This window comes from Diorhabda sublineata, chromosome 1, assembly GCF_026230105.1.
Source record: "Diorhabda sublineata isolate icDioSubl1.1 chromosome 1, icDioSubl1.1, whole genome shotgun sequence".
Lineage (NCBI taxonomy): Eukaryota > Metazoa > Arthropoda > Insecta > Coleoptera > Chrysomelidae > Diorhabda > Diorhabda sublineata.
Window position 1 is genome coordinate 45,062,596 of NC_079474.1, and position 25,118 is coordinate 45,087,713.

The 25,118-nt window shown below is 31.2% G+C and overlaps 1 protein-coding gene across 1 annotated transcript; it reads right to left on the minus strand.

Moving 5' to 3' along the window:
• Nucleotides 1-1,207: 1,207 nt before the first annotated feature.
• LOC130452464 (elongation of very long chain fatty acids protein AAEL008004-like) lies at nt 1,208-24,845 on the minus strand. Its single transcript, XM_056791765.1, has 7 exons — nt 24,563-24,845; nt 17,414-17,477; nt 15,893-16,083; nt 10,905-10,985; nt 9,751-9,913; nt 5,794-5,930; nt 1,208-4,770 (listed from the first exon to the last, which is right to left on the minus strand). The coding sequence occupies exons 1-7, from the start codon at nt 24,620-24,622 to the stop codon at nt 4,591-4,593; spliced, it is 876 nt and encodes a 291-aa protein (XP_056647743.1). The 5' UTR covers nt 24,623-24,845; the 3' UTR covers nt 1,208-4,590.
• Between the last annotated feature and the right edge of the window lie 273 nt (nt 24,846-25,118).

Sequence of the window (25,118 nt, forward strand, 5' to 3'; positions counted from 1 at the left end):
TAACGTCTGAAAATAGGCTAGTGCTGGAGCGCAAGAAAGTTCTACAAAATCTGGTGAGTGACGGCTGCAAGATTGGGTGTCCGGTTACTTGGGCAACAAAAGAAACGATAAGACGAGCTCACTCGCCAGACTGGCATCGGCAAACTGACCGATGGTCTCAGAGCCCATCCTTGGTGTAGCTAAAGCGTTGCTATCGCGTTTTTGAACGATCTGCTTGCAAGGCGTACTCGGCAGAGATGGATAGAGATACTTGGCATGAGACATGCAAAAGAATACACAGAATCTGACTAGTAACCGGGCACGATCATCAAAGACGTCACGGGCATTACGGACGATCCGGAGTGCCGCTGGTACATGGAGGAGGATGAAACTGCATACCAAGTCATCTGTCTCACAAGTCTCACAACTTATGACTTCAAAGGGCTCAAGTCAAAGCACCTGATCGGATTCTCAAAGGACATCGGCCTTGGGTAACGTCAAAAGGGGTACGACGGGCCTATCTGAAGACCTATGTTCTCAACAATTCTACTATAAACTATGAACAAACTGGAGCGTTGTATACATAACAAAAACGTGGTTTTTGAACAACTGTAATGATATGGCACCAGAGAACACTGTGGGGAAGTTGTGAGAAAGTCAGAAATATGGAGGAAAGTGGAGCGAAGTGAGTTCTAGATGTTTTTTACTAATCTGGCTTTAACTACCCTTGAGCGCATCCCCCTATATTAAGATATCATACTGGTTGGAGGTACTTATCGACAGGTAATGTACATCCCCTATATTAATCTAACGCACTCGAGTAAATCCCAAAATACTTTGTTGGCCCCCATTACTGTTATCTTAGCATTAAGCAGTATACAGTATGCTTTTTGCATAAAACAGAGGTTAGTTTGAAAATACTTTTGCCTTTACGTCAACCTCTAGAATATAGAAAAATACGCTGTTTTTTTTTTAGAAAACTACATTCTGGAATTGAAACGGTTGATCAGGCATTATAGCGATGATTCGAACGATGGCTTGGTCAAATGGCTTAAGTTAAAGTTCGTAGAAAATTACTTTCACTTTTATCAGTTTAGATATGCTTTCATGTACAGTAGAATTCATCTTTTTTTTCATCTTCTCATCACGACTTCTGAGCCAAATCAAGGAATTTGGTACAAAGTGACTCATCATATCAAGATATTTTCTTTAGGTGAAAGAACAAAAATCAAATTAATGAAATATTTTATTTCTCATAATATAAAAGCATTGAGCAAATTGACTTAGTTGTATTAATAATTGACATTGATTAAATATTTTTATTTACAATTTTTGTAATGCTATTGTGTATAGGTACGTTCATTTGTTGTTCCTATCGAATGGCACTAGCATAAAAAATAGTATCTATGAATTTGACATAAAATTTTTTACGACTAGTTTCATTTTTTACACGAATTTCATTATTATTGCACTTTGTCCCACTAATTTTCGTCAGCAGTCAATAATGATGATAATATATATGGATAATTCAAAAGTGATTTTTTTTGTCTTTATCCTTTACTAAGATATAGAATATGTTATATATTTTTCTAAATATCATTATGAGGAACATAATACACATCTCTTACTGGAAATTACCAAATCATGAGTACTTTTCCATGAGTACCTTCAAAAAGTACTTAAAAGTATTCGAACAAATGAATACTTTTACAAATTTTACAGAGTAGTCGTGAAAAAATGAGTAACGAATACCAGCACTTATTTTAGACTTGGAGACTATTGGACAGATGAGCAAGAAATTATAGTAGTAGTAACTGGAACTGGGAGTTTTAACATTTTAATTTTAACCCCAACTACGAAATAACTAATAATTCAACACCCGAGGAGATTTTCTTACATAACTGAACTGTTTTTTTAAAAACACATTTCAGTGTCAACTTTTTCTTTAAATAAGTATTTTTAATGACTTAATGGGATTAAAGCAAGTTGCGGAAATTGTTTTGGCAGTAATCGTGATAATATAACATATATAGTAACACGGAGATTCACCTCTACATTTGATAAAGATTTAACAAACCAAAGAACCAAAGATAAGGTGGAAGACACAATTTTTTGTGACGATAAATCCACTGACTGATTGAGCGATTGAGCAGTGATCTATGAAACAAAACCAAACAAAACAGGGGACAAGCCAGTTCAAGCGACAAACTAAGAATTGTTTAGAATACTTGTCAAGTCTTGTCTACGAGTGTCGTCGTCGCTATATCTCGATACTCGTACTCGTTACTCGTCAACTGTAGGAATTGGGAATACTAAGAACTGTAAAATAAAAAGGACTCAAGAATATCGATACTGAATACTTTAAGTACTATTATGAGTACAATTTATGCGAATACTATCCAGCTCTGGAGCTAAGTATCGATAACTAAGGTTAGAGCTAGATCCAATACTAATCTAGGATGAGTTATGCTATTAAATTGACCCATTTGTTTTTTGCTACTTAGGTAATATTGTCTAAGGCTACATCTCTAATACCACAGATTGCACAATAAAATACAGTCAATGATTTGTAAAAAAGGGATAGATTTTTTCATTGATTGGTGAACTCCTTCAGAAGAATGTAGCTGTATCTTATCATATCAACACTATCCCATTACATTATACCTGTTACAAACAGAACTGTATGACTAGGTTAATTAGCTTACGACTACCTACATCTCCCTAATCTACAATACACATCACCAATGAGCGTCAAAGTAATTTTTAATTTAAAAATCTGATATAATATTACTTCTAATCGAATTTATGAAATATTACTAGTAATTTCTGCATTTATGTTCTATCATTTTATAATTACTAAACAAATTTGTAGATACAAATCTTTATATATAATTATCAGATCTATTGCACATGAAGTGTTAATAAAATTTGTGAAAAAATCTTGCTTTAAATATAATTATATTCAAAGTCGAAAGGTGTTGTTTACTAACCTTCGTGGTCTTGACGAAAAAAAATTGCCCAACTATTTTTAGGTCGCATATTTTTATCATAAATTTTATAAAATATTTTGAAATTTCGCTGCCAGAGATATATTAACATAACCTATGACAGAGTACCGATGAAAACTGGAAGTATTCAGAACCATGAATATTTTGAGGTACTTCCACCCGAAAAAAGTCCTTTATTTTGAGAATATTTTTAAGAAATAACATACAGTTTGCTACAGCCACAAAAAAAATAATAATTTTTACTATTTTTGATTCTTACATTTGATCTGTTTTTCAAACAGGAACGCAGCTAGATCATTTAGATTTTTTAGTGCGACTTTGACAACTGTAAAAACTTACAAAAGGTAGTCATAAGTCTCTACAATCATGCGTGATATTAGGTATCAAGTGATATCTATTCGATGGCATTCGGATTTAATGACATTTCAAAATCTTCTTTTGCCGATGGAAGGAATTAACAAACAAAATATATGATGTCAATCAGTTTTTATGAAGTTAAGTTGGTGAATTGAAGAGCTTTCACCTATTTTCAAACCAAATACATACAACTTTATAGTATTGAGGATTATAGTATAGCGATGATCTTGCCAGTGTTAAGATTTTAGTAGAGAATTTGTAGTCTCTTCAAAAATCATCCATTTCATTATAATGGAAGCTTCGAAAAATTGATAATCCCTTCTCGTTTTCAACGGTAGATGCCGAATGAAGAATATGAGGAAAATTGATTATTGGGATATTAATTTGGTTGATCGGAGGCCCTAGTTTTCGTAAAATGGTTCCTACTTCGGGCATAAACAAGAAAAACAAATCATTATTGGGGACAGTTTCCTCACGTCACATTAGAAGTCATCCAGATATGCGAAGCAAACAGCCTTCAATTCGTTGTACGTATTCCAAAATCCACCAATGGTTGTCAGCTACTTGATGTGGTTCTCTTCGCTTCCTTCAAAAAATGGCGAAGAAAAATTTCAATGCAATGGGAATAGAATAGAAATACTTTAATTAAATTGAATCAACTTCACATCAAAAAATAACCATATAACGATAGAAATAAAAAACTGGAAGACAGAGCATCAATGCCATACCAGTAAAATCTATGTATCTGAAAGATTTCAATGTACCTGAAGAATGAATAGAGGTTGAGAAATATTTTACAGATTCGTATAATGGTGGTATGTAGTATGGAGAAAAATGTACCTCAATCTTTTCATAATTACAGATATCTAATCATTTTTATTCATTTAACTTAGATGGAAGTAGGTCAAACTTCTTCAAAACCTTGAAAACACTACACGACGATTTGAAAAAAAAATATCAAACTAAATCATGATTAAATCAGCATGAATATAAAAATTATTTTAACGCTCATACTGAAAAACATTTCATCTAATGTACAAAATAAGCTAATCCATATTCAAAATAACTAAATATTTAGAAACTAGTGATATTTTTTACAAAATTACTTACGTCTTAAGATCAACTAGATCTACCTATTCAACGATATTTTCATATGTATATCTTCTACGAAGAAAGTTTATTGTCAGCAATAATAAGTACTGCCACAAAGAAACTGTACAATAAATTATAAGGGACGTAAAAAAATCTAGTTGGTTTTTAAACATTTTAGTTTTTTACTATTCTTGTATGTTTGATAGTAGAAGTTTGAGAAAAGTACGAAGAATATCGTGGAATGGATTAGTAAAAAGTATCCAACCCATCTAGGATAACCGCAATCTGTCCATAAAAGTTGTGCCGAATGGACGAAAACGAGTCCGAATTGAATCTGAAACAAAACACAAAGTAAAATGAAGGCAACGATGCTTTATCATACCATTATAAATTTTGATAATGCTTAATAAAGAGGAATTAAACCTCAAACTCACATACCCCTAGCCTACGTATATATCTAGTATTTTTGGGTATGAACGTTCTAAGAGATAGGTTATTGAAGATTCACCCATTTTTTTCTTTTTCTTGTCTCATCCTTAAGCCGTTTCAAGCATCGTATCCTCTACACCAGATGTGTATGATCTAGCAGCGATGCGTGGTGCAATACTTTGGATGTGCATAACGTAAGGTGAAAAAATTAGGTGCCACACGCCAAATAATATTTATTGTGGTATCAAACCTTCAATCTGGATTAGCAAATTATCAAAAAATTAACAATTTATAACTTACTTTCCTGATGAGTTAGTACTTAGATTCATTCAAATTATTGAGTTAATAGATACTGGCATAATTTTACAAACACGTATTGAGTAAGCAACACGTCTGTCCTTCATCATCACTAACTAATACATTTGGGACCTTTAGAATGATCCAAATATCCAACGCTAGATTTTGTTCATTCCACCTACTCAGTTCTTCGTTTCGGATTTTATCTCATAATGTTACTCCTACCATGGATCTCTCCATGGTTCTTGGAATTATTGTGATTTTATTTAGTTTTTTGTGTCAATGTTAGAGTTTCAGAGCCTTAAAACTAGGAGGACGCATTGGTCAAATACCTCCCGTCTGAGACATGTAAATTGTATACGTGTCTCAGCTTACCCAATACAGTCCAATTCAGTCCTATCCATCTGTTTAGTGCACACATTTCATTGTATCTTCCAATTCGTATCTCATGTCCCAGATATTTGTAGCACGTTCCATATTCGATTTCTTTCTCTTGTAACATTAGTTTACGACTTTTGTCATAAATTGAGTCTTCGAAATGTTTATATTTAAGCCTACTTACTAGATAAGCTACTTTAAAAGTTTATTCTGTTTTTCAAATTTTTCACTTATTCTACTAAGGTATACTTACCAACTGCAACGTTGTCAAATGCTTCTTCCACCATACGTATTTTTGATATTCCGGTCCCATAGCGGCAACCATGTAGTAGAAATACATAAAGACGTGTACCAGATTGTTAATTAGATTAGAGAATGTGCCATGGCCTCCTAGGAATTAAATAATTTCTTATAAAAATATTGTAACCTGGAGAAATTCAACACATGGGCGTAGCATTAAAATTTTCGAAAGAACCAGAAATTTGATTGTGACTAGGTGTTTTCATTTGGAATTGTACACCTCGCACTTTTGCCTAGTAGCTTTAGCTGTATATATTCTTTAATTTTCAACTCAAAATACCACTTGGATAAAATGTAATTTCTTACTGGGTGGGAGGATATTCACAATTCAACGTATTCTATTCAAAATAAATTTTTGGGAAATGTAGTTACTATACAGAATAAACCAGGAATATCGGTATGAAGATCGGAAACTACTGGTAATATTTTTTTGCAAATTTCTATGATGGAGTTTAAGGATAAGCTAGTTTCATTCGAAATATTTTCAGTTATCTACGTTATATTTTTTATTGCATTTTTAGAATCCACGATTAATTTGAATATAAATATGAATTCTATTTCTATGGGGTTCTAAATAGTTTCATTTTTTTGAACATTTTGAAACATGTGGGTCGGAATTAACATTATACATAAATTAGGAATTGCCGTAAAATTTCAGATAGTAACCCTATTATTTCTCTACACCATTTAATCAATTTTTAAAAAAAGGAGTGTGGTATATGCTTGCAAAATTTATCTAGAATATCTTGTAAACCGTTTTTATTTATATATATATTAAAACATGATAGATAAAACGATAGAAGTTACATTTTTTCGATAATTTTTTAAACAGATTTCTGTATTGTTGTGGATTTGGTTCTGTTATCGAATATCCTGATATAAGATTTATTGCCTCTGCATGATTTGGGGTAGGAAACTCATTATTGAAGTTTTTACATGAGCGGTTCTTCAAGTACAATACAATATTAGTATATATTATACATTCTCCGATCTGTGTAAAACGCTACAAAGAATAACTCTACATTTAAAGCTAATATTTTTTATAATCTATTAGAAGATGTAATTGAGCATGATATAGATATAGCAGAAATAGAAATCAAACGTAAATTTTTGTAGACACTAAAGCTTTCATAAACTTCCGCACCCCTAAAATGATATTAATTAATAGGGATCTAAAAAATTACTTTACGATTTTCGCAAAACTACATAAGAATGTTCATTACTCATCAGTATTGAATCCAAATTCAAATAGTATAATATAACCTTGATTGAGCATATCAGAATCATATAAGAAGCTTCACAAATATCACAATATCCTTAAGCAATTCTAGAATTTAATAATTCTATATATAGTACAAAAAATTACATCCAAAGAGAATCATTTGAGGACATTTTGAGAAAAAGAATCCTTTCAACAATGATCTTAAAGAAAGATTGTATTCAAATTACACAACTAAATGTTCATGAAACAAATAAGAAAGGACACAAAAGTCTTAACTTATGAACCAGGTGTTTGTAAAATTAAATGAAGCGGACAATGAAGCAGGTACAGCTGCGGCCGCATTATTACCTGTCCGCGGCCAATTGGCCGTTGAACAAGTTCACCAGGTCAGAGTGAATATTTAATAGAATCAAGCAAGGTTTCTATGTGGGGATAAGCGAATTTTCTCTTGGATTTTAAGAGAGATAATTATAAAATGTTTACATGACCATTTTCGTATATATCTTCAATTTTTGTTGTTAATTTTGTTTGTTAATGATTGATTATTCGTTTTACCATGCCGCTATGAAAAGAAATCAAATTACTATAAGTTTAAACAAATACGCATACAAAGTTGAGCAATGAATTTTAGAAACCATTTTGATTTGCTCTGAATATTTAACTACGTAGGTATCGGTGAGTGAGCACAAACAAGGTAAATGCACTAATTTAAATTTAAATAGTTTTTTAATAACATATTGTTGTTAATATATATTTTAAAAAAACTAATTTCTTAAATATATAGATTTATCAGATTATTGTTATAATTATTGTATAAGAGGAACTAATATTTTTCATGTATTGACTTTGGAAGGAAATATCTAAGAATGGTGTAAAATGGGGTCAGAAGGCGAAGCAGCTTATCTTACAATTGTATCTAGAAGGAAATTTGAAAGTTTTTAATAATATAGTTAAAAAATATGAAAGGAAACATTCAGGTAAATCTTTTAAAATTTAAAAAATTATTTACACCTCATTTTTTCACGAATTGAGAGTTATTTAGTTTTCATGCTTATTTGTTAATTTTTTTTGTGGCTGGGTACATGGTTTAGTGGTATTCAGTTTTTTAGAATTATCTGATTCATGTGGAATTTAAATCTCGTAAATTTTGTTGCGGAACTTTATTTGATTCAATCCAAATATGTGAAGTTCATAGGATTCTCCAGGTGCCCCGGTGACTTTGAGGTAGGTCCGATTATTAGGTTACCTTAATTTAGTCTATGGATAAGAAATGTTCTGAATAAGAGGGGCCATGGACGTCGACGAATGACTACGGATTGACAAAATCCTCAATCAGAAACCGATTTAGCAGCATTTAGTTTCCCACAATTATCAAATTCATTTGAAATTCAAATCTAGTAATTTTTCTGCAGAGCTTTTTCTGAATCAATCAAAATATGTGAAGCGAATAGAATTCTTCAGATGGATAAGCTGAGTGACACTTAGGTAAGACGGATTGTGGTGTAGCCTGAAACTAGTCTATCGATAAGAGACTACACAATGATCAAATCGTCTATCAAGGTTTGGCTCTTAGAAACAAATTTAGTATCATTTACTTTTTCAGAATTATTATTTGAAATTCAAAATTTGTGAATTTCGTTGCCGAGCTTCAAAATATGTAACGTGTCTAGAATTTTTCAGATGGATAAACTAAGTGACTTTGGGGTAGGTCTAATTGTTGCTGTTTTATCGATAAGGGATTATGGACGTCATCGAATAACTACACAATGATAAAATCGTTAATCAAGGCTCTAGGCTCTTGGAAATCGACTTAGTGGCACTCGGTAATCGTGAATTACTAGTTTGAAGGGCCATTTGTATGATTACAATATATGATCGAATACAAAATTTTGTTTTTAGCATTATACATCATTAATAATAATAAACAGAAAGCAAAACCTAAAGATCAATACAACTAATGGTAACTTTTTTTATAAAATGAAAATTCATCCAAGAAATCCTGTGCAATTCGGTTTTTCAGCCCTTGAATATTCTGTGTGTATTCACTTTCATTTAATATAACCCCATGAAATATAACATAGAAGGATCAAATCCTGATATCTTGCTACCTATGTGACATCTTCTCTTCTCATCTACAACATCAGGATTTAAATGTTGTCAGGAGATTTGTCTGATATGTTTTTTTTACAAAAAGAGGTCCAATCAATGTATTGCTAAGAAAATGAATTAGTTTAAACGTTTCATTATAATACTAGCTAATATCTCACTCCATCTAGTGGTAATTATCAATCCTTTTCAATTGATCACGCTCCTACATAACTGTGGTTTTACATTTCACAATTCAGTTTTATTGGCTTCATTTTTTGTCTAATTTGCTTCATATTGTTGCCATTCTGGTTGAATTACCAGTAGGTGTGCCAATATTTATGCTTCACTGATATCGTATAAAATATTCACGTTCAAATTTTATAGGAGAGCTACAATCGTAGCTTTTGTGACATAATTCTATATCATTTGTACCCGAAACCTTCTTAATTTTCGTAATAACTAGATATGATATTCAATGTTGTGGCTAAATTTAAATGCTCAATCCATGGAGCTTCTGCAATAATCAATTTTCTTAATTAGGAAACCACGTTTGCCAGATAAAATCTGTCTACAAAATGAAAATTTGATTTTTCTACCTACCTGCTAGAAATTTTACAAGGAACCAAGTTTCTATTGGTGTCAAACTGTGATGATAAACATGTAGAAATGTAATTTGACTTGTTTTTTTCCTGAGAACAAAAAAGAGAGTGTCTGCGAACTCAGTCAGTTTGGAAATGTAGTACCACCAACAGAGGTTCGCCATCTAAAATTGATAAAAATATATATTCATTCAAATAAATTTGATATTCTATTAAATAAATATTAATCAATCTAATCAACTAAAATTTAATCTACTGTAACAAGGCCAAATTTACAGTTATACTTTTCTTTTACTTTTAGTGTCTCAATGAATCTTCTTTTTTGAGGAACCAACGAAAATCTTCCAACATAACTAGATCCCATTGTTTGTTTTCATTGGTCGAACATCCTGATGAAATATCTCTTTGGTCATCACTTTTTTCATCAGGATTATCAGGAAAAAATGTCTAAATAAGTTTGTCAAAAAGGGATTTTCAGAGACATCTACATCCAAAGTTTTATTACATCTGAAGCAGTTAATTCTCTAAAAACTGATAGTTTGTTATCTTGCCTAAAAATGACTGCAGAAGTGCATTTACAATTTTGTAATTTTCTTCTGATTCGATTTTCTTATTAGCGAATCTATAGTTTCACTGAGTTGAAAAAAAACTATCTTTAAGTACACGAATTAGCTTCCTTTGTCATTAGCATCAAGAAAATTTTGAAATAATCTCAATTTAACGCCCAAGGGAGGTCAGATAACTTTTTAGTGTTTAACTAAAACCGGGCATTTGATATTATTGTTTTCTGGTTGATACGGAATTCTATACATCACATTTGGAGTATGCATAAGTGTTCAAGATTTCCAATGATAAATACAAAATAGAAGTACTAAGCCGCTTTCATTTCTCCCGTAATTTTTTTTAGATTTCCACTTTATAACATTCATGTAGCATGTAACAATTTATTTGGTGGATTTTTGCAATATCTTTTTTTATCACCTGCTATATTTTTATGCACAAAACATCTGTTTAACTTTAATTGATGTAATAACACGTAAAAGCATTTGTGAGGATTTATGTATAGTATTCAAATTGTAGTAGAATTATGAAACAAGATATTTAACACGAAAAACACGTAATTAAAGCTGAAAAACTTTTCTTTCGATAACTTACCCTTAAAGCTTTGGGATTCGTTGAATAATCAATAGGTTGACATTTCAAACTGTAGTCCCAAAACCAACCGCTCATTAAATGCTAAAATGGATAAATAAGTTAATTTTGTTTAATGAGGAATATTGCTTCTAATTTTATACTTCTGAAAATTAAAAACATTTCCTATATCTACTACATAGTAGATTTTACATTGTATGAATATAAAATATTCTTGAAAATGCTTTAGGGAAAATTCTGGTAAGGTATTTTCTGGTCTTAATTCCAATGCAATCACATTTTTCTATATTCTACCATCTACACTACGGTATTAGTCAGGCAAAAAATTTGCATTAAAATAAAACAATGCTAAAGAAAGTTCAAAAGGGATTCGAAAAATTGTTACTCTAATTGTTTAAATTGACACCCGTCTTGATCAATGCATTTACGGCAACGTTTTTCAACGGAGAAGCAAGTGCGGCGAAACATGTCAAGCTGTTTCCAAATTTTCGTTAGTTGTTGAACAATGTTCTGAAGTATTTGTTTAAAACTGAAAATTTGGTCAGTATCTGATCAATTTCTACGAAAACCAGTTTTTGGAATGTGTTCTAGGTGTGCTATACCTCTCTAATTGTCACATACTGGCTTTTCATTTTTCTTATAGACAGAAAAAATTAATGATTCTGATTATTAGTTTCTTTCCACAAGTATTTCATTTAATTCCAAAAAATTTTTCTTGTATGAGCACTCCTCCTGCTTCTAACGTTTCTACAATTTATTTTTTTACTATTAAGTGGAAGGAAATTGTTAGATAAAAAAATTCATTCAAATAAAATCATTATGAAGAATATATAGAAAAACTTTTGTATGAAAGATTAAAATTCTAGTAGATTTGTTTAATATTCTAGAAAAACAAGAAGAATTTTTTATATTTGACTCATTTTCTAACGCATTTGTTTCAGAAGATGTGAATAGATGAAAGAGAAAAAGCTGATTTTACATTATAATGATAAAAATGGACAAACTTTTGAAGGGTTATCTCCATTAATACAATTTTCATTCTCCACTTTGCACATTTTTTTAAACTCGTTCGAAACTGTACATACGAAAAAATATATCTAGAATATTATATAATCAGTGGAAAAAATTAACCCGAACATCTGAATATTCTTCAAACTCGATTTAATTCAATCAAAAATTGTATACAATTTATATTATTGGATTATTGTTATTCAGGTCATTGTTCTTATGTTAATTAATGTATTACAACTAAGCAATTATATAACATTATGCATCATAATACTGGAACAAATTACTATAATCGTTCATTCATCAAAATTTCAAGTTCAAAGAAGGTGTTATCCAATTCTGGTGTATAGTAGACCAGTCGAGAGTTGACATTACGCAAGAAGACTAAAAACGGTTTTTCATAGTTCAATATTCACTTCTACGAACTCTCATAAATAATAATCATACAATAATATTGAAATTGAGATTTGCAAACTGCTTGGGAATTACTGTAAATGAAACAAAAACGCAGCTACTCATTAGAAGATGTTGCTAAGCTACATTTTAAGCTAGTGGAATATTCCAAGCTATCTTTCAAATCTGCGATCGTTCAAACCTATATGTATAAACATTCACAAACAGAGCGGATCGATTCATACAAACTTCTTCGTATTAGGTGTTTGAAGTGATCTAGAACATTCTGAACAGTAAAGAGATCGCATTGTGAGACACAAATAAACAACCACAACGCCTCTATTAAAACCTTCAACAGAACATCTCAGATTTCAGATTATCCTGTGAGTCTTACTACATGAGGTACTCAGAATTTTTGGATACTGGTTATTGTCGGTAAGATGATAATTAGATCACCAGAGCAATCCCGTTTATTCGGAAAATAAATCTTCTGGGTTCAAAGTACCTTTTTCTGAATGGAGTTATCGTGGTGGAATTGTAAGTAAAATATCTGTCAATAATTCTGGACAATAATTTCCTCTGGAAGAAGCTAGTTCTTATGATATTAGGAGTGTAATACTACGTTAGATGAATGTTAAGTAGTGAGACTCATAATCACAAGCTCATGTGTGTATTATTGGAGCAAGAACTAGGGCAGTGGGTATCATTAAAGATCTCCCTCGTGGGCTTAGTTCTTCATCGTGAGACTTAGGTGTACCACCAGTAGCTGTTGATTCGTTATTTTTGGTAGCTAAAAGTCTTTCTGTTTATCCGCATTTGTTTAATTCGTCAGGTTTATCGGTAAATGATCTATGGCTCTTCCCGTGCTGAATGTGAAATGTTGAAAGATCATTTCTGATATTGAAAAGGTGATGATAGCGTAAATGAAAGACATTACGAATGGAGTCTTCTGAAAATGCTAGTGATAGATTTATTGTTGATATGAGTTTATTGCTAACTAAGGTCAATACTTTTAATATTAGTATCAATATTTCTGCGTTTTTCATTGTTGTGAATATGACAAATTTGACAATGCAATCAAAGTGTGATATTTTTAATGGTGAGAATTGAATCGTTTTGCTTTAACAGACGTCTATAGGATCGTGACAGGCAACGAATCATGAATCATTGCTTATGAACTAAATAACAATCGACTGTATGAATCTAACTTAACCTAACCAAAAATCACTATATTATTTCATTAACTAGTTGTATTTATATATATTTATGTTTCCTGGTCTATAACGATAACTTTTTTCTAACTTTACATAAGAACCTGAGGTCAATTTAATAGCAGGTACCGTTTTATATAACCATGATACAAGTCTAGTGTGCAAGTTCACACAGTAATAAATTGCTTCCGCGTTTATATAACTTTCTTTGCAAGGACGTTCATTAACTTTCCTTGCAAGGTCTTTGTAATTAAATAAATATTTCATGGACAACGTGCAGGGAAGGCGGCATCAGGGTTTACATATTTTGGTGAAGTAAAAAGTTTGTTATTGATTTGGCTTTGAAATATATTCTATAATTAGATAATACTTACTTTCATTTTTTAACAGACACGTGGCATATTTTAATTTTTGGTCTATGAAATATTAGTTATATAGCACTTTATTCTTTACTTCTATTTATTAGAAATGTGAAAAGCTCAATTTTTTATTCATCATCATCCAGCGGTTCAATCTTCACAGATTATACTTAATGCTCAAGCAAATACATCAGTTTACTGATGTAGATCATTCTCTTTCTTACTATTTCTTTGGGGTCGTAGCAATTTTCGAATCTTTGCTACTCCACGTTGTTTTAATATTTCAACTTCAAGTCGTTCATACTTAATATTGTTTTTCTTTTATAACCACATTAGAGACATCCAATCACGTAGACAACAACAGACTATTTCAATTACATTCATAAATTTTGTTGTTCTACCAGTTCTTAGTTTCAGATTTTATCTCGTACTGTTATTTCTAGCATGGACCTTTCCATCGCTTGTTGAGTTGTTCTTATCTCAGTCTCAGCTTGCTAAATATTTCTGTTTAGTTCACAGATTTTATTGTGTCGGATCTCGTGTCAGATATTTGAGTCAAATTAACTATTCGATTTATTTTCCAACCTTAGGTTACGATTACGGACTAAACTTGTCATAAATTGGGCTTTGGCAATGTATTTCACACTTGAAAAATTTCTGAAGATGTCTCAGCAGGCTTGTCGGTCCATAATTCTTTAGGTTTGTGATGCCGTCTTTCTAGTGCATAATAACAATAAAAGCATTGCTCTATTATTGTGGGGTTGTTTTTTCTTCCAAGTATTTATTGAGTTTAGTTATTGCTGTTATTGCTATTTTGTCCTTGTCCTCCAGTGCTTTGTTCTTCTTGTTTGTCCTTGGTTTAATATGTGGGGTATTTTTTTGATGTTTCTACTTAACTTTGGTTGCTATATAGTTTGATAGAAAAGTCTTCCCTCCATAATTTTTAATAGTTTTTTTGCTATTGTTTGTTATTTGCTTCCATCAATACCGATATTAAAAATATTCTGGATTGGGGTAGAAGCAATCTGATTGAGTTTAGGCAGCAGAGACCTAGAGACCTTGGCTGCTGCTCTTATCACGAAGGATGGTGCTTTGATCTACCTAATCAACGTAACTTCGTCTGGTTGGTGACTTGAGTCATGCGGCCGAAATAGTTAATACAGCTTTAGAAAAACTTGGAACGCTATTTAAGACAAAAAATTTGTATATTCTTAACTGCTTCTCATACTTAGAAAGCCGTTCCATCCTTGGAGCTCGACTTCCAAGCATACCTTATGGATGCTCAAGCCAATACAGAAAAGAACAATCCGACTTGTAGGTGATAAAGTCAACCAAAAACTTAGCTTAGCGCTTAGAAGAAAGGTCGCCGACCAGACTTTGTTTTAGCGATACTGCCACGGTAAATTCTTGCAGAATATTCCGAAATTCTGTTGAATATAGAAATCAAATATCTAAATGTATCGTATGCACTCAATTTTGATTCGAACTTCCAATCAGTAGTTTCTATTTTCTTACTAATTTCTTCCATTTAATACATGAAATTATTCGGAAAAGATATTTCTTATGTCATTTTACACATTAAATTGTACTACACTTTTTGTGTATATACGAGATGTGATCAGAAACATGGTAGCTATCATTTAGCTATCATATTTCAATGTCACTTACACTTACACACATATTGACTCAACCACAACAAAGTGGAAATGAATCATATGAGAACGAAAAGAGGTCGATATGTACCTCACAACCAGATGACAAGATGGCAATATGATAGAAGTGAACAAACTTTACCGTTCCAACACGCAATTATCTAGTCGACAACGGTATTGGAAGGTTTACAAGAATGTTCTAAAATAAATATAATTTCTGACATTCAGGAGGCTTGTGGATTTAACTTTGTAGTATGTGCATAGCTTAGCAGTAAGGATTTTTCGAATTTTATGTCACCTCTATTTGCAATAAAATAATTCACCGCATTGTTGAACACATCTCTTAGTTGCTTGTATGTTTGACATACCTCATATAACATAAAAAGACTATACAATACTTGTGCACCGTTGTATATAATGAGAACTTCTTTTAATTTGAATGGTTTTCGATTTTCCATAATCATAGGACCCAGAAATAATATAACATACAAATATCCCAAAACCATGGAGATTGTAGGAAATATATTTTGAACCAGCGGCCAATCCGTAGTTCTAGGATCTGCAAAAAATAACATTTTTTCATTTTAAACAATAATCTTATTCCAAAACTACAAGATACTACAGGGGTAGCAAAGTAGTCAAGGATTTCAGCTTGAATAATAACATCATTCAATCAGAAGAGCAAATGTTTAGTAGTAAAGACTTTATTATAAGGCAAAAATAAAACATAACGACAAAAAAATGAAACAAACTTTGTTTGAGAACGTGAAGAAAAAAGAGGTAGCCTAAAGATAAAAGACTACCTATATGGGAAGTGACAAAAACGAAAAAGGAAAAATTCGATAGACTTTGATATCGGAAATAGACTTTTTGATTGGCCTGGATATAGGACTCGCTTTCTCTCCTGGAATTACGTTGGGATTCTTTCAAATGAAGAATAAGCAGTGAGATTGATGCATTTGTGCGTTGTTTTTATCCAGTAATAGTATAAGGCAAGTAAAAACGCAGACACAGCGGCAGGTTCATTATACCCTGACTTCGACCAATTTGCTCAAATTAGCTCACCAAAAGAGTGGTTTAGTGGTGTTAAGGGATCTGGTTATTATCTGATACCCTTTGGGTAGTTATTTAGAAAGACTATGCGAAAAAAAATTTTCTTGGGTATTGATTCTTTTATTAAGCAAATGAAAACATTTCTTTAAATTTTAGTTGCCGATTCGATTTTACAAATCACGCATCAAGCTTTTAGATCATTTAGGAGGATTGAAATAGGAATTAGGCCTCTATTTCCATAGAGGATATTTCTCGGAGAGACGCAAGACTTATATTAGCAATATCCCATGATTTATTGCTGGAATGATTAAATTCCATTTAGGAGATGAATGAAATATAGTTAGGTCGAAGGAATTCTTGATGGAAATTTTGTGGTAAATATTTTTGAATGGTGTATAAATCGGAAGACAGATTCCCGAAAGCGTTCGTACAAGTCCTGTGTGCCAAACCTGGTTGAAAGCTTCCTGCACATCAATGAACATAGCGGTGAAGCTTAGAAGGGAATTATTAATGGTTGGTGCTAAATTTTCAGATTTAAAGACTTTACCCAAGACCATAATGACCAAAATTGCAGATAAGTTGTAGGCTTTATAAGGTCTTTGTTTGGTTTGAGGATGAAAGCCATTGGTAAATAGAAGTCATAAAATAGTGAAAAACAAAGATTAAAGATAGAAAATTATAGAAACCAGCCAAAGGCTAAAAAAATATGTGCTTAACTTTATATGTACATGTTATGCATAGGAAAAATGTTTATTGGAAAGGGAAAAATTGCAGCAGCTGAGATAAGAATTCGTCGAAAACAAAAAAAAATCTAATTTTCTAGTTTTCAAACTCACCACTAACTCGTTCTAAAACTGATGAATATCTTTCCGCCACCATTTTAACAATATTAGTCACATCCTGAAACAGAAATAAAATCATCATTCTTCCCTTTTCCATAACGGACAGGAACGAACCGAATAATAATCACATCATTTGAAAAAATATAAAAATTTCTGATTTATTTCTAGAAAATAAACTATGACAATATATAAACAAGTCTCTTAAAAAAGTAGATAACATCTTCCCAGGCATAATTTGAGATCGAATTGAAGAACTAAATTTTATCTGTGTATATTTAAAGGATATAGTCAAATGTAGATATGAAGTCCTGTACACTTATGGGGGTCCTCTAGTTTTTCGGCTGGTTTTTTATGGCTTTTTCAATAATTCTTCAAAGGGCGTTTCATATACCTACTCCCTTTTAAGGGCCGTAACTTGTGAACCACTTCAAATATCGAGAAATCCCTTTAGCACACATTTTCTACACTTGTTGTAGATGTGATTTATGAAAAAAAAAATCGATTTTTTCGACCCCAGAAACTAGAGGATCTCCTTATCGTGTAAATGATAAAAAATAATATGGATTAACTTAGTCCTCGTTCTGTCAGATCTTTTAGATCTAATTCAAAAGTTCAATAAGCAGTATGAAACAGTTTATAGAAGATTGACTCTCCTCTGATATTTTATCTACTTCAATACCAAATTTTAGCTTCTATACTTTGACGCTGGCAAGCTTTTCATGGAGTGATTTTAGTCCTTCCGATAACATTAGGAAGATCAGTCTAAATAGTGACATACAACAGTGGTTAGGTGACAAGAGAATTGAATATGATGAGACTACTTGTGTTGAAAACCATTAAGTTGCAACGATAGTGACAGGCCCATATCAAAAGAATCGTTTTAATAAAGAGGCGATCTCCAGAACCAAATACAAGCAATATTTTTAATTATTATCAAAATCGAATATTATAAATAATTTCTTTGTCATTGGTGCTTGAATTTGAATGTTCTTATATATTGAGAATGTTTGCAAAAAAATCATAGCTGTAATATTACAATATTTTTATGAAATAAGTATCTACCGAAGATATTATCTAAAGGTTACGAAATGTAATAGGTATTATCAACATTATAAGTTTTATTATGGCATTTAGACGCAGCCCATTCTAATTGAACTTGAACGAAAAGTATTACACGAAGACGACTTGTGAAATTGTCTTGGTTTATAATTTTTAAGCAGGGCCGACTTAGCACACAATTTCAAATGAATATAACTTCTTTTTCGCCTTAGAGTTTGAACCTGCTACTCACTTCAATGTATTCTCACAGTAAACAGAGAAAACTGCATAAAATTTTAATTGTTACTTAGGTTAAAAACAAACAAGTAGTTTAATAATTAGAAGTATATTGCGTAGAGCATCTACTCTACAAATGACCCGTCCATTTTATATAATACACCTTGGTAAGTGGGGCACAGAAACCCAAAGGAAATACCTAGTCTACGTACGAGGGCCGTTTTTTTTCAACCTCCGATCGCTCCGTGCAGACGCTACGCGCGCATAAGAAAGCGGGCATGCGATGTAAGGGACTGCTTATTGACAATCAGGCGTCAGTCGGCGTTGTGCTACAGCCACGTTAACATATCCGCTATTATTGATGCTCCCGCCAAGTATGAATTGCGAAGTGTGATTGGTTTTCTACAGGCTGAAGGCAATTGTGCTGCAGAAATCCATCGGAGAATGAATGGTGGGTATGTGGAAAACTTGGTGTTGTGCGTGATGGTATCGAAAGTTTAAAGATAGCCGTAATGATGTGCATGATGAAGGGGGCCAAGGATGCCAATCTGTCGTTTCACATGACCTGGTTCAACGAGTTTGCAGAATGGTTAAAGAAAACCGCAGATTCGCCATTGCTGCTTTGTCTACGGAATTTTCAGAGGAAGTTCTGCTTTGTACTCTAATTGAATTCATTGTCGGTAACTTTCTTTGAAGAGGGTATTGAAAAGCTTGTCTACAGATGTGACAAATGTCTCAATCTCTTCGGTGATTATGTCGAAAAATAATCGTAAGTGTACCAATCTTTTGGTAATAAAATTATTGTTTTATAAGAAGTTGTCTTTTATTTATAGCCTATTGGAGGATGAAAAAAAGCAGCCCTTATATTTTGAATGAAGAACAATGAGATGTAGAGTCTTCTAGAAAATATCTACCGCCTGTGCCTTCTTCGATATCTTTACTCATCCTGATTATGTTGTCATTCCACTTTTTTCGTAATCGACCTCTACTCCATATTCCATTTGGAGATTTTTTTACGCTTTTTTTACCAGTATATCGTACGTTATTCGTCTTATATGTTGGTTCCATTATTTTTTAAGCTGTGACACTCATTTGCTAATGTTATCATCACATGATAATCTGATGTTTTTACTTCTTTCTCAGTCTAGTAGTGCTTTTCCCGATATCCGCCCGAGAGTTTTCAACTCTATGGTCTCCAAGAGCTTGTTTTTAATGTTTCTGATGTATAAATCATTTTAGGTCAATTGTTAATGACTTTGGTGTTAAAGTTGTAGGAGAAAAATGTATGCCTAAGTAGTTTGTTGAAAAATTGTGCTGATTGAAACAATCAACTATTAGGTTATCACCATTATTATTATTTGATTTATTTTAAATTCATTTTCCAATCGATAGATTTCATATAATAAGTACTATGAATAAAGCAATTTATATAACCTCTCTACTTGACACACTTCCTATTAAAAGTTTATTATAATCAATAAATGAGTACATTTTATTATAATAATAATTAATAATAAATCCCACGGATCATTACTCGACAGAGGAAACTTCTGGTGCTTCATGTAAATCATTGAAGCCGACACTGTAGATATCTTTCAAGATATATTGTGACAGCCGATTACACAGATATTAGACAGATTCAGCGTAATTTGTTTATCATAGTTTCAACCAACTAAAGACAGTACGTTGAGTAAACTTGTGGTAGGTTAGAAAAAACGTTCTTGAAAAAAATTGGTAACATTTTTAAGTAGGACATGAATTTATTTGATTTATAATTTGTTGAATAGAACTCATGGTCTCGTATATCTACTATTATTAGTAATATTTTGAAATAGGACATGAATTTATTTGATTTGGCATTTGTTGAGTAAAATTCGTGGTTTAGTATAGACTATAATTAGTAAAGACCTTGTATGTGAGTATATATTTCATTCTATACAAAAACTAAATAACATATGGAAGTTTATAAAAATATCGACTAATCCGTTCATTTTGAAAAAATGTTATGAAGAAAACAAGGGCCAAGGGAAAAATGCTGACAACTCTCTCTTTGTTTAAAAAAAAAACGTTGCTTGACAATTCCTTTAAATCGTTTAGATAACTATAGATATTGCAGTTTTTATAGAAATTAGTATAATTCGGCAGCATTTGTATCGAATTAATGATTACGCAACATTTTTGAATATATAGGTATGTAATTCATGGAAAATTAAGTGGTTTACTTCAATGAAGCAGAACATCAAAAATTTGTATGTACAAGTACAAGTATGTACAATACCAATCCAAAGTTTTTGCCCATCCTATAGTTTGCTTGATACACAACAAATAAAAACAATACGATCGATTCTGATATTTATATTTCAAAGAACATATTTAAATTTTTGATTTTGGTATTCTCTGTACCAATTTCGACAAATAATCGACGTCTATTTGGTTCAATTCGGTTTTCAGGATATACCAAATATGCTTTATGACTTCCCTTTCCAATTTGAATCAGAATTCCTCACATTTTTACCCAGTTTACTCCAGTTGCGCCCTCCAAAATATCCCCAAGGCATTAAAGTGTGTTATTTCTGTCAGGATTATACATGGATCTAATGTACTATCAGTACTGTTTCGCACGTGGAGAGAATGTAGATAGATGTTTCGTCATCTACTCCTAGTAATATTTGTAGATTGTTTTTACTTCGGTTGATACATTCAAAAGATCTTCTTTAGTTCAAATTTGTGAGTAGCAACTATAAATTACTAAGAAGGCTATTTGTTTGAAATTAATAAATTTTCTTATTGATATTCTATGATTTTGAAGGAGTATCAAAAAGAAAGATTGTTCAAGATCTGCAAGTCACTGATGTACCACTCATATGATTCTATAATCCGAAGGAAAACGTTTCCACTTAACTAGTCCTTCAGTTTTTAAGAGAGGTAAAACTTAATGGGGACCAAATCTGGACTGTTGCAATATCACACTTGTGATTTTTCATGAGATTCACGTTTTATTTTTATCATAGGATAACATAATTTTGAATTGGCACAATAAAAAACTATGAAATGACAAATAATTGGACTGAACTGGCATAATAAGTACATTTTTGCAGGTAATCTATTAAAATTACACCCTCGGCATCTTCGCTGAAGGTAATCTTTCATTTTTCTGCATTATAATCTCCACATCGTAGTAATTAACCAATAACTCATCTATTTTTACCACGTGGTAGGTGAATTATTTGTCTAACAGCCACACGTATATCTTGCAACAGGAGATCATAGATTTATAAGTTTTATTGTGAAATTAATTAAACTAGAAGTTATGATGAATAAAACGTTCCCAATTAATAAGGAATTGATGAATTGTATGTTTAAATTAATGTTGAAACACGTTCGGAGTCAAATTTATATTGAAATATTAGATGGACTTTGAGATTGAGATCATGTAGAGTACGTCGCATTATGTTCATATAGAAATAAAAATAAGATACGAAAACATAAAATAACAGAAAAAAAAATTGAATAAACGACAATTTTGCTCAAAGAAAAATCCAATACTGTTAAATCAAAAACTATTCAATAAAGATTCATCAAGTATAAACTTAAGAACTTTTGGCAGTATTTATTTCAATTTGACATGACATGAAGAATAATATATTAAAAAAACCAAAGGAGCTGCTAGTAATTTTCAAGAGGTTTTCCATAAAGATCTTTTTTAGCAAAAACGAGGTAAATAAATCGTCGATGATCATGTTTGAATACTCCGTTTACATGGCTTCTTGTATAGATGTATCACACACGGCAAATTCTCTTAAACATTTCTCAGAGGTTGGGAGATTAACAAGTGACAATTTTCCTTGAAATTTAATGAACACTGTCAAATATCGAGATGGAGTGTTTTCTATGATCCCCTCTGAATTATGATATTGGAAGCAAAGATTTCTTTGTGTAACATATTAGATATTTCACCTCAGAATGAGCTTTATTCTTTCATTTTGCTGTTCTAGTTAGTCATGACAAAAGTTTGTAACAATATCAATGTAACAATACAAATTTTGGGATCATTGAAACCGATATAATTTTTTTATTTTGCAATAAACTCGAAATTCTCATATTTCTTATTGAAAAATTGGTTATTTTTGAAAATGAAGAAGAAAGAATAAGTGACGCGATGAATTTTCAAACTTTACCGTCAACACTAATTAGTCAAATGGAAATCAGTCTTCCTATTACCCAAATTGTCATATTCTCAAATAATATTTTTCTCCAACCATCAAAAAATGTTGACATTTTTGTACTATTTTCAGGTGCAAAAGCCATCAATTCCATTACCGTACAAAAATTTGCTCGTTGCTTAGCAACACTTTTAATCCTAGGATTAAAAACGCTACTTTTAATCCTGGGACTAAAAGTAATTGCATTTGAGCTCTCTAAATACGAAATCTTTCCACTGGCTTTTGTGCGGTCTGAAAATATTAGACACTTACTAGAGTTTTAAAAAAAATTTGTTTAATGACAACATTTTCTAGTTATACTAAATGAAGGTTATTGTTTTCAAATCTATTTTATTAAATTCATTTATAATGGAATTTTAATAGTAATTATATTTGCTTGCTATGCAAAGTGTTTTAGTTTGTACAGTTTTGGGATAAAAACCTGTGAGAGGCGATAAGAAAATTTTAAAGAATATCAAGCTTCGTTGACCGAGGTCAATAATAATATTAAAAAAAATAGAAGTAGGGTGAAACCTATTGGAAAAGAAAAAGAATATGAGAGAAAAATTATTTACGATTTGCAGTTAAGCTACAAGTCCTATAGAAAGAGTTGAATAGCAAAGTTGTAGGTAGTAGAAAATTCTATAGCTTTTGCACTCACACTTTTCTCACATAACCTCAAAATTTATGTGAAAAATTAAAAGTTTTTAACTTTTTATGTACGAAACTCGGTGAATACTTTTTATGGTCAAACTCACTTGGCTTAAAATATCGAATTTTTGTACTTTATTTTGACTTAATATTGAAAAATCTACCAATTGTACATCCAAAATTCTCACGAAAAAATAGTCGGCCATTTTTAAAGTCAGTGGGCTTCAGGATCGTTGAAATCTCTACATTTTGGTGGATTGAAATAATAAACTGTAGTAAATTTTCTCAGAAAACGAAAAAAACTCGAATCCAAATAATTAATCCTAATCATAACAGACAAATTTCAGTTATTTATTAAAATTTCACACTTTAATCATGTTTAATATATTATTTTAATAAATAGCTAAAAATGACCAAGTATTTTTAGGAATCAAGTTTTTTTTGAATTTTTTGAAAAAATTTTCAATATTAATGATTATTTTCTTTACAATCAGAAAGTAAAGATTTCGGTGAACAGAAAGCTTTTTAGAAAGCTAATATTATGATGCGAGAATTAGGAAAATTAAGTTTTTTCGATAATAGGAAAATAAATATTTCGAATTAAAAAAATTATATTTGGGACATAAAAAGGTAAGATTTCAGTAAATATCGTAAAGAAATTTTTTCTGAAAGATAAGAATAAAAAAATAAAAACTAACTTTTATGAATTTTTCACTTAAACAGTCAGGTTATGTGAGAAAAGTTGTTCAATTGCTTATTATTCTTCAATTTTTTGACATTTTCAAGCACTTAAAGTCCCAGTTTTTTATTAAAAACATTCACTTACTCAAAATATTATGCGGGGAAGGTATAAAAAGCTGCTATACTTGATTTTAATCGAATGCTATGACTTATTTAATATAGTTGCTTCAAATTAATTGGTGTAATATTTAGAAATTCAATTTTTTTGCTGGATATAATTAGCGAAATACTTTCGAATGTATTGCTTCAATTTAAAGAAAATTTCGTAACTTACTGTGTTATTATTTTTTGTTAAATTTATAAGAATTTCGGCTTCCTCCCATAAATAATCCATCGTTCTATTCACACTTAGTTTCTAACAAAAATAACACCGAAACTTTTAAAAATTTATACAACAATCACCCTGAGCATTAAATTACAACACTATTACTACTTTTAAACTAAACAGAAATCGAAAGTGAAGTAGATATGAATGGTATGTTTACTATTAGGCGAATATATTTTAAAACTCTTAAAATTGCATCGATCAAAGTGACGATCTGCCCCTCCAAATTGATGAAAAAGAAAAATGAACTTGTTGCTTTAACCTATTTTGGTGGGGCGGTATCAATAGGTGAAGAAGAGTGGGAAATGGTACATTTTTAAGAAATAATTTCATTAATATAACTAATTACTTTTTGATCGTTTGTAATAAAATATATTAGAATTTCCATATTAAATTAGAAAATTTGGAATTGAAATATACCTAAAGAAATTGAAATTTTATATATTTACAAATTTTGAGAAACACTTTAAATTGTATGCGAAATCAGAATATTTAAGTATATTTT

Bases quoted from the DNA above. Each gene is read 5' to 3' on its own strand.
- LOC130452464 (XM_056791765.1), bottom strand. From the start codon at position 24,622: ATGGATTATTTATGGGAGGAAGCCGAAATTCTTATAAATTTAACAAAA. The intron at 16,084-17,413 runs GTGAGTTTGAAA...TATTTTTTGCAG, and splicing joins AGTTTTAGAACGAGTTAGTG to ATCCTAGAACTACGGATTGG. The intron at 9,914-10,904 runs GTAAGTTATCGA...TATCAATTTTAG, and splicing joins CGAATCCCAAAGCTTTAAGG to ATGGCGAACCTCTGTTGGTG.